Source organism: Mustela erminea, chromosome 20 (assembly GCF_009829155.1).
Source record: "Mustela erminea isolate mMusErm1 chromosome 20, mMusErm1.Pri, whole genome shotgun sequence".
Lineage (NCBI taxonomy): Eukaryota > Metazoa > Chordata > Mammalia > Carnivora > Mustelidae > Mustela > Mustela erminea.
In genome coordinates, this window is record NC_045633.1 from 23,518,329 (window position 1) to 23,536,458 (window position 18,130).

Consider the following 18,130-nt stretch of genomic DNA (forward strand, 5'->3'; position numbering starts at 1 on the left):
CAATCGCCGGCGCCAAAGAGCTCCAGTCCTCTCCCCCCGCAGGATTCCGGGACCCCACTTCTCCGCACAGGCAGGGCTCTCCGCCGGCCAGCCCTCCGGCCGCACGCCCTGCCCGCCCCGCCCCGCCCCGCCGTGCGCGCGGGTTTGTTGTTGTGCGAGCGCCCGCGGCGAAGGGGTGGGGGTGCTGCCCGGCCGGAGCGTGCCCGTGGGCGCCGCGGCGGGAGCGCGCGGTGCGCGCGGCAGGGCGCGGCGGGCGGGGCGGGGCTCGGCATCCTCGGCTCCCCCGCCCGGGCTCGCCAACCGGATTGGCTCCCGGCGCCGGGAGCGCGCGAGGGCGCGGCGCGTAGAGCCGGGCGGGGGGCGCGCGCGGCGCCGCCGGCGGCCGCGGAGGAGCGCAGGGAGGAGGGCGAGGGGAGGGAGGAGGCGCCCGCCCCGGCTCCCTGCAAAGCGGCCTTATTTATCTGGGCACTGCCTCAGCCTCCCCGGTGGGAGGCTTGGGGCAGCCGATCCTCTCCCACCGGGGAGCTCCTCTCCGGGCGCGGCCGAGGGGGCCGGCCAGGCCGGGGCGCGGGGCGCGGCTGGGCCCTGCCGGCCAGGCCAGCACCTCGGCCGCCTCCCCGCTTCGCCAGCGCCCATGCCGGGCTCCCCATGACGAGAAGACGCCCGGCGGACGGCGTGGCATGAGCCAGGTGCCCGGGCCGAGGTAAGGTGTGTGCACCGGGCCAGGCGGCGGGGCGGGGAAGGGGCCAGGCCACGCCATCGCGGCGACCACAATGAGGATTGGGGCGGGGGCTTCGGAGAGGGCTGCCACCACCCCCGGGGCCTCACATCGGCGCAGCCCCTTCCCAGGCCGAGGCCACTGGGCCTCTGGCCCTAACAGGCCCTCCCACAGAACCCGATCCCAGCGCCGCCTGGTCGAAGCATGGTGCCCCCAGCAACTGGACCAGGACTGTGGGCCGGCGCCCCCTGACCACAGCCCTGGTGCAGCAGCATTGCAGGCCCCCAGCCCACCAGGCTGGCTGAGGTCCTGGACTTCCTTCGTGCTCTGAGCTCCTCTCCGCAGCACCATGAGCCCCTGGACCTGTGAGACAGGTGTTAGATACAGTTACACTCCAGGACAGGCCATGTGGATGCGTGGCTGGGGGCTCTCTGCCCTGGACACCTGGGCCGGTGGGAGCTGGCTATGTGCCTGGTTCTGGAGGGGTTGGGCCTTGGCCAAGGTTAGAGGGGAACTGGGCACCCTGAGGCTTGCTGGGGAGGGGTCTGGCCTCCTGGGATTTGGGGGGAAGAGAGCCCCCACCCATCGCCCCAAGAGGGAAGAAGGCCTAGCTGTTGGAGCCTCAGGGAGCCCAGGGCCCAGTGGCCAATCCTCTAGCCCCTCCCGGCCTCTGCACAGGAACCCTTCCCTCCAAAGAGAGAGCAGATGGTGGATGCCGCTTCACCTGCCCACTTGGTCAGTCCCCTACCGCTACCCGCCACCTCCCAGGCCCCTTCTTTCAGCCAACCCCTTTGAGCAGAGGCCTGGGTGGGACCCTGGGAGGGCCAAGGCCTGATGGAGACTTGCTGACCTGGTAGGAGGTGGCCCTAGGGCTGGACCAGGAGCTGTGGGGAGGAGGGAGATCCAAATCCCCGTCATAAACCTGGACAGTGCAGGTGGCCTGTTCGGATCCCAGGGGACCTCGGGACTCAGCTGCCCACCATCTCCACTCATCCTCTGCCACTCTTCCTTGGGCCAGGCAGGCCTCTCAGCACCTGTCGTGCTGGGCAGGCCCACTGGACGGGTGCTCCCCTCCAGCTCCTGTCCACTTCTGGAGCACTGCAGTGAGTCCTCTCTCCCAGTGCACTGAGAAAACAAGCAGCCCTGAGGGCGGGGGACCTGGGGCCCTCAAGGCTACCAGCCTGGGTCTGGGAAGCCTGTGCCGCTGACACCCAGGGAGACTTTCACCTCAAGGTGGGGCACTGCTTGGTGGCCTGCAGCCCCATCTTGTCACATGTGGGTTCTCATTGCTTTGTCTCAGGGGGAAGAGTGGAGGTGGCAGTGAAGGAAGGCTCCGTGGGCTAAGTGGGTGGTGCAGCCCCTTCCCCACCACTGACGAGGAGGAGCCCTGGCCAGACCAGCCAGAGGGTGGGCTTGGGCCACACAGCCACACTTGGCTGGGAAGAGGGGGAGGGTTCAAGGCAGCGACCCAAAGAAGCAGGCACTAGATGCCCCTAGCCTAGGCACTGGGAGGGGGGGGGCTCAGATCCTTCAGAGGAGAAGAGCCAAGATGAGGCTTAGAGCCCAAGCCCGTTCCCCAAAATGCCCAGTCCCACGTGGCTGAGCTGTCCTGAGCATGACCACAGGACTCTGTCTGATGAAGCGCCAATCCTGGTCTCTTTGGAGGCCATGTGCTCACTTCCTGGAGCCCCTGGTGCACGGGTGGGGCAGCCTGCACCCCAGAAACATCTCTGTGCTGGGGGCGGGAAGGGAGCATTTTGCTGGCTCATGTGCAAAGTGGCAGGGATGTGAGTGTGCCTGAGTCACGGGGCTTGTCATGGAGTTCGTCAGCCCGCACTGTGTCCCTAGTCCCAAGCTACCTTGGTTGTCACCCCCGTCCCTGGAGCTGTCACCACACATCAACCTGATGTGAATGTCTCAGGCTGCCCATGCTCTGCCCAGCCGCACGGCCCTCAGTGGGCAGGGAGAAATGGTCAGGGAAGGTCCTGTGGGGGCCAGACCCCTCCAGCACTCCAGGAAGCCTGTGTCAGACAGAGCATCAGAGAGGAAGGCAGAGATCTCTGAGTTGGATCCATGAGGACTTGGGGGTTTCCAAGGCATGAGGAGTCCAAAAAGAGGGTGTTCTGGGGGTGGGCATGCAGCTTGCAGCCTCTGGAGTGAGAGCAGGGGCACAGCAGAGACAGTGCTGGGAGAGACCAGCAGCCCAAGGTCCCAGGCTGGGAGGACCCAGGGGACCAAACAAGTAGAACAGGACACAGAAAGGAGGGAAGGGCCCAGCGTTGCCCTCTGCACCTCAGTGCCTAGTCTGATCTTTGGGAGTCAGACTGACTGGGGGTCCTAGGATCAAATTCCAACTCTGTGCGACCTCTGGAATTGTCCCCAACTCTCCCTTTCCCCACTTGTGATCAGGATGTGTGTGAGGGGACCAGCAATAGCAGAGCGGCATTGGAAAAAGCAGGGCAGCTCCTCCCTCTCCTCTGGTGGCTCCTGTGCCCTCTTTGGATATGGCCAGATTGTGGCGGATGGGCAGCCAGCCTCCCTACCGTGCAACTCCCGAAGTGGGGACTCAGCCGGAAAGGAGGTGTAAGCCATCCTCTTCCCAAGAGTCTGACTACTTGCAAGGCCTACCACAGATCCCAGCGACCACCCTCACTGACACTGGCCTCTGTCACAACCAGAATTAACAAACTGAGCTACACCCCCCACTACCACCACCATCCACCTGCCCTCTTCTGAATCTGGCCTGTCCTCCACCAAGCCTCCTGGGCACCTGGCTGCCACACCCCTTTCTGCATGATCCTGGCGACTGCCATTCCTCATTCATTCATTCATTCATTCAGCAAGCATTAAGAAGCCATTCAGCCGTGGTGCTGCCTGTCTTCAAGAAGTCCCCAGCCAAGGGAAGAGACAGATGGGTTGACAGTAATGACTGAGACCCTGGAGATGCTTTTTCAGTGCTGGGGAGTCCCCCAGTGGGAGACAAGGGGTGGCAATCACACTGAGGTGGAGGATAAGGAGCTGGCAGGGTGAAGAAGCAGGGAGGCCTCCTGAGCAAACAGGGGGACCAGCATGTGCCCAGGCAAAGAGGGAGAGGGGAGCAGGAATACAGAACAGGGGGTCTGGCTGGGCTGTAGGTTCAAGGCTGGGGAGGAGCCAGAGGTGAAGGAAGCTGTAACATCGACATGCTAGGGCTAGGGGCCCTGTGACTCGATGGCAAAAGAGGCAGCTCCTTTCAGAGCCTCAGCATGGACATCTGCAGACTGTCAGCTTGGAAGCCACCAAGTTCTGGAGTCCTCCCAGGAGACTTGAGCCCCCGCAGCCTATCCCAGGAGGACCTCCTCCAGAATTCCGCTCCACACGGAGGCACAACACCCGGGGCTGAGGCTGAGAATAGTGCAAGTTTGGCCATCTTTTTAAAACGCCTCTTTTCCTAGCGTTAGCTCCTGGTGCTTATTTCTAAAGGAGGAGGCAGTCCACATCAGATTGGCAGCTGACCCTACCCCATCCTAACGAGAAACTCCAGGCAGGTCTTCTGAGCCTCACTGCGTGCAGTAGCAGGTACCAAAAGGGTTGGGGTCTCACAGCCCATCTGCCTGGGTGGGTGGGACTAGACAGAGGAGCACATGTCCCAGCACCCCCCCACCCCCCGCCAAGGGACCTCTTGTCTGACAGGAGGACCCATCGCTGACCACAAGCTCAGTTCTCTCCTAAAGCTCTGACCCCTGGACCAAGATGTGGCTGTTGCCAGTTTTGAACCACGGAGCAAGGGATTCTCAGGCTGGGTCAGTGAGGCTGGGTTGTGCCGCGGGAGCCCGGCAGCACCATGGACAAGGTCAGGAAGAAGCAGGGCTGCCTCCAGGAAGAGGCAGTTCCAATCCGGGGCACAGCAGAAGGGCTGATGGGCTGGCAGGGCAGGGCCTGGCGGCCAGGATGTGGGTGTGGGATAAAGGGCAGCCAGGCCTCGGACACCTCCCTCCCTTCCCCGGGCTGAGGCCGTCCCCCGCCTGGCCCCTCCCTCCCGCGGGCTCTCTCCGCGGGCTGGCTTGTTTTCACCAGCTCCACCCTGAGGCCTGAAGAGTGGGGATGGGACTGTGGGCGTGTGCAAATGTGAGCTCCGGTGGGGTGCGGGTAAAAAGCCCCGCAGACGCCCGGGGCATCCACGTGCATCCCGCCCCCCCCCCCACCGACGCGGGCACTCCACGTGCACACCCGTGGCTGGGAGCATCTTTAACCTAAATCGGCACTGCTCCGGAGTTATTTCTCCCCTGGTGCCACCTCCGCCGCCTCCTCCGGATCCTGGCGGAGCGGGCGGCTTCTCGCCCCGCCCCGTCGCCCGCAGGGCCTCTCCCTGCTGAGCTGGGTTTGCCGAGCCCGGCCCCCACCCCGCCCCCACCAGCCGTTGTCCGCGGTGGAGCGCGCCTGGGCCTGGCCTCCGGGTCCGCGCACGGCGGCTGGAGGGGCGCTGTCCATGGTGCTGCGCTCCGCGGCCGAGCTAGCAGGAAGCGGCAGAGGCTGGGTCGGCGGCGCGCCCCGAGCCCTGAAATCGTGGCACCCCGATCCCGAGAAGCAGAAGGTATTCACGCTGGGGCTGCCTCCCTGAGCCCAGCTCAGCCCACAGGAGGGAGTCCACAGGACAGCCTCTCCCCTGCTCCCTGGAGTGGGGACCTGTTGTGGGCTTCCTCCTGTCCCTCCAGGAGGCACTGCTATTCCACCATGGTCTCCTCCTCACGTACTAGTTTTAAGAGATCTGGGGCACCCCTCATGTCAAGCTGCACCCCATCTGTCACTGTGGGTCACCTGTAACTCCTTGGAGCCTCAGGCTCCCAATCTGAAAGTGAGGTTAACAGTGGTGCCCCCAACACACACACACACACACACACACACACACACACACACACGCATGCACGCACACCCCTGCCATGAGGCTGGAACACATGATTATCCCAATGGGTATTCAGCAAACGTTGTTACGAATGTCATGTTTCAGCCAGCGTGAGGCTGCTACTATCCTGCAGTAAAGGGACAGTCAGAGTGGGGGGGCCTCCCCTAAGGAGGGCTGGCCTGATGTGGATTGCCAGCTTGGGGGCTCATGATTGCCAGGGCAGGAAGGCCTTTGGACCCAAAGCTGGGTTGGCAGCCATGAGGGCCCCTTGTTCCAGTAGATTCCTGGTCCCAGCCTAGATCTGCACCCCTCCCCAGATGTTGGATGCCAGCAAGGGTTGAGTCCAGGGCTTGAAGCCAGTGGGGGACATGGTGCTGGGTAGAGCAGGGCAGGGCAGCCTGTTTCCCTCCCTCCCAGTGGCTCCTGACCCCTTCCCCTAAGGTGGGCCATGGGGCTCAGAAGCAGCCTCTGTGCCACTTTCCAAACACTCACTGTGAGCCATGCACTATGCCTAGCTCTTTTCACATGTTGTGCTGTGGGGGTGGATCATCCCTTTTCAGGCTTCAAAGTAAGGAAAAACGAGGCTTGGAGCAAGGAAGTGGCTCACTGAGGCCACAGAACCTGGCTGTGTGACCCCGGAGACTGCCCCTGAGCCCCTGGGTGCAGTGCCTTTTTGCTGAATGTCTGGAGTGGGGGTGGGCAGGAGATTATCTGGATTGTGGAGCAGATGGTGGCACGGTGAGGGTCTGGCTGTCCCCCTCTCCAGGGCTGTCTGTGCTCCAAGCCGTCTGCCACCCTCTCAGAGGCCTGAGAGGAGAGTGGTGGGGGGTGTCCAGTCCCACCTTGTGAGGAACTCTCTACAAATGGGCTTCCACAGCCAGCTCTGGTTCAAGCCTTGGCTCCGCCACTTATGGTGACCTTGGGCAAATAGTTCATGCTGCTTTGTTTTCTTCATCTGTACAATGGGCACAGTCATCATAGCATCACCATCAATGGGTTGGATGGAGGATTAAAGAGACAGTACGTGTCCAAGGCTCACTGTGCTAGCGTCATGGTAAAGTCTGCCCTTTCTTTGGGCAGATTATTGGGTAGATCCAATAGCCACTGAGATTCTCAGGGGCTGGTATCTGAGTCTTCGACAAGTACTAGAACCACTCCAGACAGCCATGATGGCACCCCATAGTGGAGGAGCCCGAGACCACCCCAAACCATCTCCTTCAGTTTTGCAGTCCCTGCCCAGTAGAGGTCGGCATGCACTGGAGTAGTAAAGGTGAAGGGGGCAGTCATGAGCAAGTGTCTTTCTACATCTCTCTGCCTGCCTCTCTTTTCTCATCTCTAAAATTGGAACTGTAGTGCCTATGTGGTCAAAAAAGTCTATGAGTACAGGTGGAGCTCAGTGCACACAGTAGGTGCTCAGGGAATGTCATGGTCATGAACAGCTCTGACTTCCTGTCGCTGCTCACGGTCAGGGAAAGAGTAACTTGGATTCAGATCCTTCCTGTTGGGTGGTTCTTGGAGTGCCATGGGAGGACATGCCCGGGGATGGGGAGCCCAGCTCTCTTCCCACAGTGACTCATTACCGCCTCCCGGCCTTTGTCCACAGATTGAGCGAGGAAGATGTCGAGCCCAGGTGTGGACGGCGACCCCAAGCCTCCATGCTTGCCTCGCAATGGCCTGGTGAAGCTGCCAGGCCAGCCCAACGGCCTGGGTGCAGCCAGTATCACCAAGGGCACACCAGCTGCCAAGAACCGCCCCTGCCAGCCCCCTCCCCCACCTACCCTCCCACCACCCAGCCTGGCTTCCCCACTGCCACGGGCTGCCCTGGCTGGGGGCCTGTGCCCCCCACCAGGGCTCCCCCTTGGTGGACCAGCCTCAGCCCCTGTTCCCGGGCCCCCAGTGGAGCGGCCACCACTGGCCACAGATGAAAAGATCCTCAATGGCCTCTTCTGGTACTTCTCAGCCTGTGAGAAGTGTGTGCTGGCCCAAGTGTGCAAGGCCTGGCGGCGTGTGCTCTACCAGCCCAAATTCTGGGCAGGCCTCACACCTGTGCTGCATGCCAAGGAGCTCTACAACGTGCTGCCTAGTGGCGAGAAGGAGTTTGTGAACCTGCAGGGCTTCGCTGCGCGTGGCTTTGAGGGTTTCTGCCTGGTTGGCGTCTCCGACCTGGACATCTGTGAGTTCATCGACAACTATGCCCTCTCTAAGAAGGGTGTCAAGGCCATGAGCCTCAAGCGCTCCACCATCACAGATGCCGGCCTGGAGGTGCGCCCCACTGTTGACCTGGAAGGGACAGGGATGGTGTGGGCAGGGCCCAGCGGCTGCCACTGAGCTGGCATGTGTGTGCATTGGGGGGGGGGCAGAGGGAACTTGGGCATACGAGGAGCAAAGTGGCTGAGGGAAGCACCGGTGCTCTGAAGACTGTGGCTCTGGGGGAAGGGGAAGCAAGACTAGTTATGTGATTTGGGGGACCTAGTCCAAAATGAAAATTTCAAGTCCCTTGTTCAAAGATGATTAAGAATTTCAAGACAGCCACACCAAAGCAATCAATCGATCCAGTGGGAGGCTCTTCTAAGCTCAGGGCCTATGTGCCTGTGAAACCCTTGGGTTAGGGGGATGCTGCAGGGGAGCAGGTGCACAGGTCAGAGCACCAGCTGCATAGGCAGCCCCTGCCCCAGGGCCAGGATTCTAAGCTTCAAATCAGTAACACCAGCTGCTCCCCAGCACCTGCTCTGGTGCGGCCCTGAGCTCCCAGGTCCCCTGTGCTCTGCCTCTTAGAAGGGGGCTGTGGTGGGACAAACCCACCGTAAGGGGCACCTGTCACACATCAGCTTGATGGATGTGTTCCACACGTCTACATCCGGGAGCCCTGCTTCCCGCCCCCAGCGGCCCCGCCCCCTCACCACACCCTGCCGCCTGCCTGCCTGCAGGTGATGCTGGAGCAGATGCAGGGCGTCGTGCGTCTGGAGCTGTCAGGCTGCAACGACTTCACTGAGGCGGGGCTGTGGTCCAGCCTGAGCGCGCGCATCACCTCACTGAGCGTCAGCGACTGCATCAACGTGGCCGACGACGCCATTGCGGCCATCTCACAGCTGCTGCCCAACCTGGCCGAGCTGAGCTTGCAGGCCTACCACGTGACGGACACGGCGCTGGCCTACTTCACAGCACGCCAGGGCCACAGCACGCACACGCTGCGCCTGCTCTCCTGCTGGGAGATCACCAACCACGGCGTGGTCAACGTGGTGCACAGCCTGCCCAATCTCACTGCGCTCAGCCTCTCTGGCTGCTCCAAGGTCACCGACGACGGCGTGGAGCTCGTGGCCGAAAACCTGCGCAAGCTTCGCAGCCTTGACCTTTCGTGGTGCCCGCGCATCACCGACATGGCGCTGGAGTACGTGGCCTGCGACCTGCACCGCCTGGAGGAGCTGGTGCTGGACAGGTGCGCGCGTGCCCCACCCACGGGACAGGTGGAGAGCACGACCGGGGCGGGGCGGGGCAAGGCCGGCAGAGCGTCTAAGCAGGGAGCCTAGATTAATGGGCAGAGCTGTAGCGGGAGCAGCGCTGCAGAGCCATGAGGCGTGGGTTGAGGGGCAGGCCCTCCCAAGCCCGGGGCCCAGAGTGCGCTGTAACTACCAGGCACCAGGGTAGGGGCCGGGGCCTGGCGGGGGCAAGGCCGTGGCAAGGGAGGGGCTATCATAAGCCCTACGGGGGGGGGGGGTGGACGCCCGGGAAAGGAGGAAGGGCTCGGAAATGACGGGCGGCGCAAGGTGATCTGAAAGCGGGCAGCGCCCCTCTGTCGCCCCCACAGGTGTGTGCGCATCACCGACACTGGCCTCAGCTACTTGTCCACCATGTCGTCCCTCCGCAGCCTCTACCTGCGATGGTGCTGCCAGGTACCGGCCTTCCCCGCCTCCAAAGACTGGGGAGTAGGCAAGGGGAGGTGGGAGACCCGGGCAAAGCCCCCGCCCAGGCAACCCACCGACCTACTCCCGGCCCCCTCGGATCCTGCGAGGAAGTGTGGGATCCCTCCCCACCCAGCGGGCAACGTAGGCGGGGCTTACGGACTCCCCGCAGACCTCACCGCCACTCCCCAGCAGCCTCCTGGCTCCTCCGGAGGCCGAGAAACCCCCGTTTTGAGCCCCGCACCCTGCCCCTCCAGCAGCTCCTGGCCTCAAGGCCCAAGGCCTGTCCCCAGCAGTGGGCTCCCCCGCAGGCGCGAGCGGAGCTCCTTAACGCGCCCCGCCCTCCCGCCCAGGTGCAGGACTTCGGGCTGAAGCACCTCCTGGCCATGAGGAGTTTGCGTCTCTTGTCTCTGGCAGGTGAGACCCCCACCAGCCCACTACCCCGTCCCCAACTTACCCGACTCCGCCAGCCCTGCCGGGCCCCTCGCGGTGAATCCCACCTGGAGCTCTGTCCCAGGGTCCCAGGGCCAGGTCCGGACGGAGACGCCGGGCGAACCCCGCCCCCCGCGGTGGGCTCGGGGCCCCGCGCGCTCAGACGCCGCCCCGCCTCCCGCCCGCTGCAGGCTGCCCGCTGCTGACCACCACGGGCCTGTCGGGTCTGGTGCAGCTGCAGGAGCTGGAGGAGCTGGAGCTGACCAACTGCCCCGGGGCCACCCCCGAGCTCTTCAAGTACTTCTCGCAGCACCTGCCCCGCTGTCTCGTCATCGAGTAGCGCGGGCCTCCCCGCTCCCGGAGCAGGAAGCCGCCACGCTCCGGGCGGGGACGCCTTTTCCCGGCCCTCGCGTCCCCGGCCCGGCGCGGGAGGCAGGGCGAACCCAGTGAAAGCGCCCCCCCGCCCGCGCCCCTCCTGGCCCCGCCCAGGCAAGGGGGGGGCGGCGGGCGGGCCCAGTCCCACGCACGCACGCACACTCGGGGACTCTGTGCATGCCCCTCGTGCCCGCACTGCACGCCCGCCCTCCACCGCACCACAGCCGCCTCCATCTTTCGTCGACCCTCTGGGGGGTAGGCAGGGGCCGGCTCCGTCCTGGGGGGCGCTTTTAGCTCTCCTGACGGCCCCCCTTACTGCCTTCCCCACCACACCCTGCTCTGTCTCCCCCGCTGTCCCCCCCATCTTGGGCAGGGCCCAGAGGGATTGAGGGGAGCTGGGTCCCCCAGGACACAGGGGCCAGAAGAGCCCCAAGGGCTTCCCGCATCTTCCACTGCACCACGCCTGGAGCCCTCGGAGGGGTGCGAGGGGGAACAGGCCACCGCCAAAGCCATGGCCCGCCAAGGAGCCCAAGTCCCCCCTGCCCTTGCCCCACTTCATGCCAGCCTGACCCAAGAGACCTCCCCTTTTCCTTGCTGCTGTAGGAGGCAGCCCCCTGCTTGCCCCACCCCCCACAGGTCCTTGGGCCAGGCTAGGGAAGAACTGTGTTTGAGGGAGGGACAGACTAGCTGATCTTGCTATAATCAACGTTAACCAAGCCGGCTATAGCTTACCTCAACCGGAGGGGGGGGGGGGATACAACCACCTTGAGCGACCCTCAGGCCCGGCAGGCCTTGCACGCAGTCCTGATGGACCCCAACCACAGCCCCTGTAGCCAGCCAGGCCCAGCCTCCTCAGTGCCACACTGTATCCTGGGTGGGTCTCTGTCAGGTGGAAGCTAGACAAATGGGCCCCAGCCAAGGCCCAGCCAGCAGGTCCAGTCTTACAAGTGGCCAACACACCCCCAGCACCCAGCGGAGGGAGGGCTCCTTTCTAGCTGCCTGCCTCCCCTCCCCAGCTTCCCAAACCTCTGCCTGCCTGGGTGGGCTCTGGCCATGTTCTGTCCAGTCCCAAGACATATGCAAGCCCTGGGGAGACGCTGGCACATCTTGGCAATTGCTGAGGAGGGGGCTGGGACCCCTTCCCATCCCAACATTGAGCCCCAGGAAGTACGGTGCCCACACCCAATCTTGGGACCCCCCCCCCAATCTGGTTGGAAGAAAGTAACCAGTTTCCAGAGAGCCAGAGAGTGAGAGAGAGAGAGCGAGAGAGAGCGAGAGCGTGCGAGCGAGAGATGCTGTTGAAGCAGAGGAAGAGTTCAACAGCCCAAAGATTTCCCAGTCCTGGAGTGCCCTCGGGAGGCTCCGGGGCCCAGGTGGTCAGGAGCCAGTTTCTTCAGCCCCTCCTCCGCACAGCTCCCTAGTGGGGAGGAGGCAGCTGTCCGTTTGTCCAAAGTATTATTGCAACTGCAACGACTGTAGGAGGAAAAATTAAGGGGAGAGAGGAAAACAAACAAAACCAACCAACCCCGAAAATCATTTTCTTATTGTACATAACGACCTCATTCTCCTGTATATGCGGAAGATATAACCTTATATTTGGTAAGTGTTTCTTGTGCTATTTTATCACGTGACCTGTTTATAAAAATATATATTAAAAAAGTTGTAAAAACACGTGTCTTGAGTTTGGAGGTCATCAGACCACAGCGAGGGAGGGTGTGTCCGCGCGGGGCGCCCCAAGGCTCGGGACTCTTGTGCACCTCTCGGCTCGTCAGACTTAATGGGTCTTTCAACACGCACAGGCCCGGGGCCACAGACAGGAAACACAGCAGTGGCCAGAAGAGAAGGTCCCTAACCTTTCAGGGCTTCTGGGGGAAGTGAATGATGCTGCAGTCATCGCACATAATATTAACCTCCAAACGCCCGGCTGGCTCAGTCGGTGAAGCTTCTGACTTTGGCTCGGGTCGTGGCCTCTGGGTCCCGAGATGGACGCCCCTCGCCCCACTCACGCCCGCGCGCTGTCGCTCAAACACGTCCATAAACCTAGCCCAGGCCGCCAGAAGGACAAAAATGCGCCCTGCTTCGTGCGTCGGGGACCTGAGCTCACTCCGGAGAGGGCGGGGACGCCGCGGAGCCCGCAGCGCAGACAGACTCCAAGCCAGGCAGGGAGGCCCCGAAATGCTCTCGGGGTGGCGCCGGCTGCGCGGAGCAGCGGGTCCTACCGGGCCCTGGAGTCTGCGGAGACCCGGGCAGCCGCGAGCCCCGCCTGAGCAAGGGGCCAGCCGCGTGCGTGGGACGGACGAGCAGGACCCGGCGGCCGAGCACCGCGGAGACCCCCTGCTGGATGCGAGGGCCCAGAGAGGCCAAGGCCTGCAGCGCTGAGCGCACAGCGCGCAGCGGCGGCCGCGCCTCGGAGCTCGCCGGGGGCGGGGCGGGCCCCGGAGCGGCGGCTGAGGCGGGCGTCCCGGGTAGACGGCTGGAGGGACGCGAGACTCGTTAGGGGGGCTGGGCTTGTCGGCGCAGTCGGGCACTAGCATGCAAACTCTGTGGCAAAGAGACCGGCCGCTGAGGCGGGACCGGGGGAGCCCAGGGCAGCGCCTCTACCTCCGTTCAGGTCGATGCCTCCGCCTCCACTAGCTCGGCTCCCTGACCCGGAACGTTTGCGGCGCGGGGGCCCGCTTCCGGTGAGAGGCGGGCAAGACGGGGCCACTTCCGGCGAGCCGGGCGCTGGGGGACAGAAAAGCGAAGGGCTGCTTCCGGCACGGTGGTTCCGGCCAGGCCCGGCCCGGCAAGTTTAGGAGAGGGTCGTGGTGGTCGCGGAGGGAGAGGCTTCTCCAAGCCCCCTGGCCGCCGTCCCGCTGCCTCCGCTCCCCCGCGCGCGCCGCCGGCCTCCAGCCAGTGCCCTCAGGCTCACTGAACGGCTCAGTCCTTGGCGTCCGTGTGCGTCCCCCGCGCCCCTCTGTCCCTCCCCGGAGGCTCCCGGACGCACCGTGTGGACCACGGGAACTCCCTCGCTTCCTTGCGGGGACTGACGGACCGAAAGACCAGGGATCGCCCCGATCCGACTGCTGGGGGCATGGAGCGCTGGCCCGGGCTGGGACGGACCAGGTAGGGGCTCCCCGGAAGGCAGACTGGACGGCCGAGCTGCGGGACAGCGATGTCTCCTCATTGAGGGGCAGCCCGCTGTTCTGGACGGGCTCGCCAAGACTGACCCGTCCAGGACAAAGCCATCTGGGGGGACCCAACCAGGGTGAAGGGTCGGAACTGACAGGCCCCACCGGGCTGATAAGCCCAGCTCTCGTCACCAACCTCCTGTCCCCCCAACTGGCACAGACATGGAGAAGATGTCCCGAGTGACCACGGCCCTGGGTGGCAGTGCGCTGACTGGCCGTACCATGCACTGCCACCTGGACGCGCCGGCCAATGCCATCAGCGTGTGCCGGGACGCAGCCCAGGTGGTCGTGGCCGGCCGCAGCATCTTCAAGATCTACGCCATTGAGGACGAGCAGTTTGTGGAGAAGCTGAACCTCCGTGTGGGCCGCAAGCCCTCCCTCAACCTGAGCTGCGCGGACGTGGTCTGGCACCAGATGGATGAGAACCTGCTGGCCACGGCGGCCACCAATGGCGTGGTGGTTACCTGGAACCTGGGACGGCCATCCCGCAACAAGCAGGACCAGCTGTTCACAGAGCACAAACGCACGGTGAACAAAGTCTGCTTCCACCCCACCGAGGCCCACGTGCTGCTCAGTGGCTCCCAGGACGGCTTCATGAAGTGCTTCGACCTCCGCAGGAAGGACTCCGTCAGCACCTTCTCGGGTGAGGCCCCGGAGGCGGGTCGGGCAGGTGGAGAAGTGCATGGTGGGCATCAGAGGTCTTCACACCTGCTCCCAGAGAGCACTAGAAGAGTGGGTGTGGGTCAGCCCGGGAGGGGCTGGGTATGGGACCAGGGAGAGGGCCAGCCTGAGTGGACTGCAGCCAAGCTGGGCCGCCGAGCCGAGGGTCTGTCTTGCTGCCTCCGAGCTCCAGGCCACTTCATGGCAGGAAGCCCACCGGGGCCTTTCCTCCAGGACAGAGAGAGGGTGAGGTATGCTGCCCGCCCTCCCATCCAGTTCTTTTCCCAGCAGGCCCAGCTTCTTGACAGCTGGCCTTGTGCCATCGAGGTCATGTCCACCCTGAAGAAACCACACGAAGCATGGGGCAGAATCCTCAGTCGCCTCAGAGTATTGGGGGCCTCCTAAGACCCTGACCTACCTGTGGTGTGCAAACGCGAGCATCCTTGAAGGCTCTTGGGGTGGTGGTCCGTGGGGGTGGACACAGACCTTTAAGGTCGCAGTCCCCTAGGGCGGACCCAGCAGCTCCAGCTCAAGGTGAAGGGATGCGGCAGACACTGGGGGACCCTCATGCAGGCCGCCTTGGACCTCTCTCGGGGGAGAGCATACTGACAGCACGGCAAGGCTCCCGTTAGCTCAGTGCTCTGACAGCCAGTCCTGGAGCTGCGCCACAGCTCTGTGCAGGGACGACGTCAGCACAATCCAGGGGAGAATCGGGGTGCGCCGGTTTGGTTCAAAAACTACATGGCACCTGGCATCCCACTCCCTGGCCTGCTCTACCGTTTCTTCTGTGGGAAGCCTCTCTTGCCACCATCCGCCCCAGGCAGGCTTAGGGCTGTTGACTCCTTCTTCTAGGCCTCCCCGCCTTGGCTGCAGACAGGCACGTGGCCGCAGTCCACGGCCTCTCTGAGGGCTCCAGCATTGGCTGCTCTCTGTCCTGGAGCCTCTAATGATGTCCTGCCCACAGGCCAGTCAGAGAGCGTGCGGGACGTCCAGTTCAGCATCCGGGACTACTTCACCTTCGCCTCCACCTTCGAGAATGGCAACGTGCAGCTCTGGGACATCCGGCGGCCCGACCGCTGCGAGAGGATGTTCACCGCCCACAACGGTCCTGTCTTCTGCTGCGACTGGCACCCTGAGGACAGGTGTGGGGCGGGGTGGTATGCGGGCACAGGCAGCAGGGTGGGACGAGTGGGCTTATGGAGGGCTGCCTCCAGACCTGCGAGACAGAGTGGGGAGCCCTTCCAGCCCTGGCGAGGACACTGAGGGCTTCGTGGATCTGTTATAGGGGCTGGCTGGCCACGGGTGGGCGTGACAAGATGGTGAAGGTCTGGGACATGACAACGCACCGCGCCAAGGAGGTGCACTGCGTGCAAACCATCGCCTCGGTGGCCCGAGTCAAGTGGCGGCCTGAGTGCCGTCACCACCTGGCTACCTGCTCCATGATGGTGGACCATAACATCTACGTGTGGGACGTGCGCCGGCCTTTTGTCCCGGCTGCCATGTTTGAGGAGCACCGCGACGTCACAACGGGCATTGCCTGGCGCCACCCACACGATCCCTCCTTCCTGCTCTCCGGCTCTAAGGACAGCACACTCTGCCAGCACCTGTTCCGCGATGCCAGCCAGCCTGTCGAGCGTGCCAACCCTGAGGGCCTCTGCTATGGCCTCTTTGGAGACCTGGCCTTTGCTGCTAAGGAGAGCCTGGTGTCTGCCGAGTCTGGGCGCAAGCCCTGTGCCGGTGATCGGCGCCACCCCATCTTCTTCAAGCGCAAGCTGGACCCTGCTGAGCCTTTTGTGGGCCTTGCATCTAGTGCCCTCAGTGTCTTTGAGATGGAGCCCGGCAGCGGCAGCATGAGCTGGTTCGTGGACACCGCTGAGCGTTATGCCCTGGCTGGTCGGCCTCTTGCCGAGCTCTGTGACCACAATGCCAAAGTGGCTCGGGAGCTTGGCCGAAACCAGGTAGGTGGGGCAGTCCAGGGACCATGGCCTTGGGGGTGCCCCCAACTGGTATACTCGGACCCTACTCTGGTTTCAGCGCTCAGCTCTGGTGGTGGCCACCACCAGCCACCACCCTAGTAACTGAGGGTACCCTGTGCCCTGAAGTGGGCCAGATGCCAGTGCCACCGCTGGGGTGCAGGCCTGGCGTGTTGTGGTGTCCCAGCCCCCTCTCATGGCTCACTTTGCTTTTGGATTTCCCAAAGTGTCTGACTCCACAGGGGACCACATTGCTTCTCACTGTCTTCCTGAGCCCACGGGCTCACTCCTTGTTCGCTGCCTCCAATTTCTGATCCTTCCTGTGCCCTCGTAGGACAGAGACCAGATTTGCATCTTTGGCATAGGCATCCATTTCTGCAGCTGGGGTGGACCAGGACATTGGGTGCCTGGGGCAGCTGAACACTGAGTCTGAGTCTGGCTCTGTCCAGGAGTCAGGGGGGCAGTCTGCATGGGGTGCCGGGAACCGAGACCCTTTGTGAGTGCCCGGCGCCTGCCCCTAGGTAGCGCAGACCTGGACCATGCTGCGGATCATCTACTCTAGCCCTGGCCTGGCGTCTGCCGCCAGCCTCAACCACAGTGTGGGCAAGGGCAGCTCTTGCGGCTTGCCACTTATGAACAGGTACAGGTTTGGGAGTGGCTTTCCTCGGGGTGGGGACTGTTGGAGCCCGTCGACCCACTGGCCTTCCCTGCCCCCAGTTTCAACCTGAAGGATATGGCCCCAGGGTTGGGCAGTGAGACCAGGCTGGACCGTAGCAAGGGAGACACACGGAGCGACACAGTGCTGCTTGACTCCTCAACCACACTCATCACCAATGAGGGTAGGCAGGGGGGCGGACAGGGCACTGAGGGGAGTGGAGCTAGGGCGTCCCAGAATCCGCTCTCTTGCAACGCATCCCGCCTCCATCATGGGCAGATAACGAAGAGACAGAGGGCAGCGATGTGCCTGCAGACTACCTGCTGGGTGACGTGGAGGGCGAGGAGGACGAGCTGTACCTGCTGGACCCGGAACATGCACACCGTGAGTCGGGGCTCGGGGAGTGGCGCTGGCTGGTGGGGCCAGAGGCTCAGACCTTGCCCTCCCCGTCCCTGCCTCACAGCGGAGGAACCAGAGTATGTGCTGCCTCAGGAAGCCTTCCCCCTGCGCCACGAGATTGTGGACACGCCCCCGGGCCCCGAGCACCTACAGGACAAGGCAGACTCCCCGCACGTGAGCGGCAGTGAGGCGGATGCAGCTTCCCTGGCGCCCGTGGACTCCTCCTTCTCACTCATCTCCGTGTCACATGCTCTCTACGACACCCGCCTGCCCCCTGACTTCTTCAGTGCCCTGGTGTGTGACATGCTGCGCTTCTACGCAGAGCAGGGGGACGTGCAGATGGCTGTGTCCGTGCTCATCGTGCTGGGCGAGCGTGTGCGCAAGGACATTGACGAGCAGACGCAGGTGGGTGACTGGGCGGGCGGGGGGTCCCCACCACCCCCAGGACTGCCCCCGCAGGCCTGCCTTCCCCACCCCCGCCCCGGTTGGGGGGAGCCCCCAGTGTGCCCGCCTCCAGGCCTTGGCCTCCCGCCCGCCCCCCCAGGAGCACTGGTACACGTCCTACATCGACCTGCTGCAGCGCTTCTGCCTCTGGAACGTGTCCAACCAGGTGGTCAAGCTGAGCACCAGCCGCGCCATCAGCTGCCTCAACCAGGCGTCCACCACGCTGCACGTCAACTGCAGCCACTGCAAGCGGCCCATGAGCAGCCGCGGCTGGGTGTGTGACCGCTGCCACCGCTGCGCCAGCATGTGCGCCGTCTGCCACCACGTGGTCAAGGGGCTGTTCGTGTGGTGCCAGGGCTGCAGCCACGGCGGCCACCTGCAGCACATCATGAAGTGGCTGGAGGGCAGCTCGCACTGCCCTGCGGGCTGCGGCCACCTGTGCGAGTACTCCTGACCTGCTTGCGCGGGCTCGGCCGGGGCGGGCCGGGGCGGGAGCCGCAAATAAAGGAGGCAGCAGCCGCAG

The 18,130-nt window shown here is 63.9% G+C and overlaps 2 protein-coding genes across 5 annotated transcripts; both read left to right on the forward strand.

The window, feature by feature from the left end:
• Nucleotides 1-347: 347 nt before the first annotated feature.
• FBXL16 (F-box and leucine rich repeat protein 16) lies at nucleotides 348-11,808 on the forward strand. Of its 3 annotated transcripts, none has more exons than XM_032327172.1 (6): nucleotides 348-708; nucleotides 7,204-7,862; nucleotides 8,528-9,036; nucleotides 9,406-9,490; nucleotides 9,853-9,916; nucleotides 10,123-11,808. In XM_032327172.1, exons 2-6 carry the CDS (start codon nucleotides 7,218-7,220, stop codon nucleotides 10,269-10,271), a joined length of 1,452 nt encoding a protein of 483 aa, XP_032183063.1. In that variant the 5' UTR covers nucleotides 348-708; nucleotides 7,204-7,217; the 3' UTR covers nucleotides 10,272-11,808. The 3 variants fall into 3 exon arrangements, with proteins under 3 accessions (XP_032183063.1, XP_032183062.1, XP_032183065.1); XM_032327171.1 differs by having other exon boundaries at nucleotides 348-703; XM_032327174.1 differs by lacking the exon at nucleotides 348-708 and adding an exon at nucleotides 4,141-4,276.
• Nucleotides 11,809-12,991: 1,183 nt separating this feature from the next.
• Nucleotides 12,992-18,129, forward strand: WDR24 (WD repeat domain 24). 2 transcript variants are annotated; one of them, XM_032327160.1, is made up of 9 exons: nucleotides 12,994-13,411; nucleotides 13,637-14,119; nucleotides 15,101-15,278; nucleotides 15,422-16,094; nucleotides 16,631-16,749; nucleotides 16,827-16,948; nucleotides 17,044-17,148; nucleotides 17,228-17,568; nucleotides 17,708-18,129. In XM_032327160.1, the coding sequence occupies exons 2-9, from the start codon at nucleotides 13,639-13,641 to the stop codon at nucleotides 18,059-18,061; spliced, it is 2,373 nt and encodes a 790-aa protein (XP_032183051.1). In that variant the 5' UTR covers nucleotides 12,994-13,411; nucleotides 13,637-13,638; the 3' UTR covers nucleotides 18,062-18,129. The 2 variants fall into 2 exon arrangements, with proteins under 2 accessions (XP_032183052.1, XP_032183051.1); XM_032327161.1 differs by having other exon boundaries at nucleotides 12,992-14,119; nucleotides 17,486-17,568.
• Nucleotide 18,130: the final 1 nt, after the last annotated feature.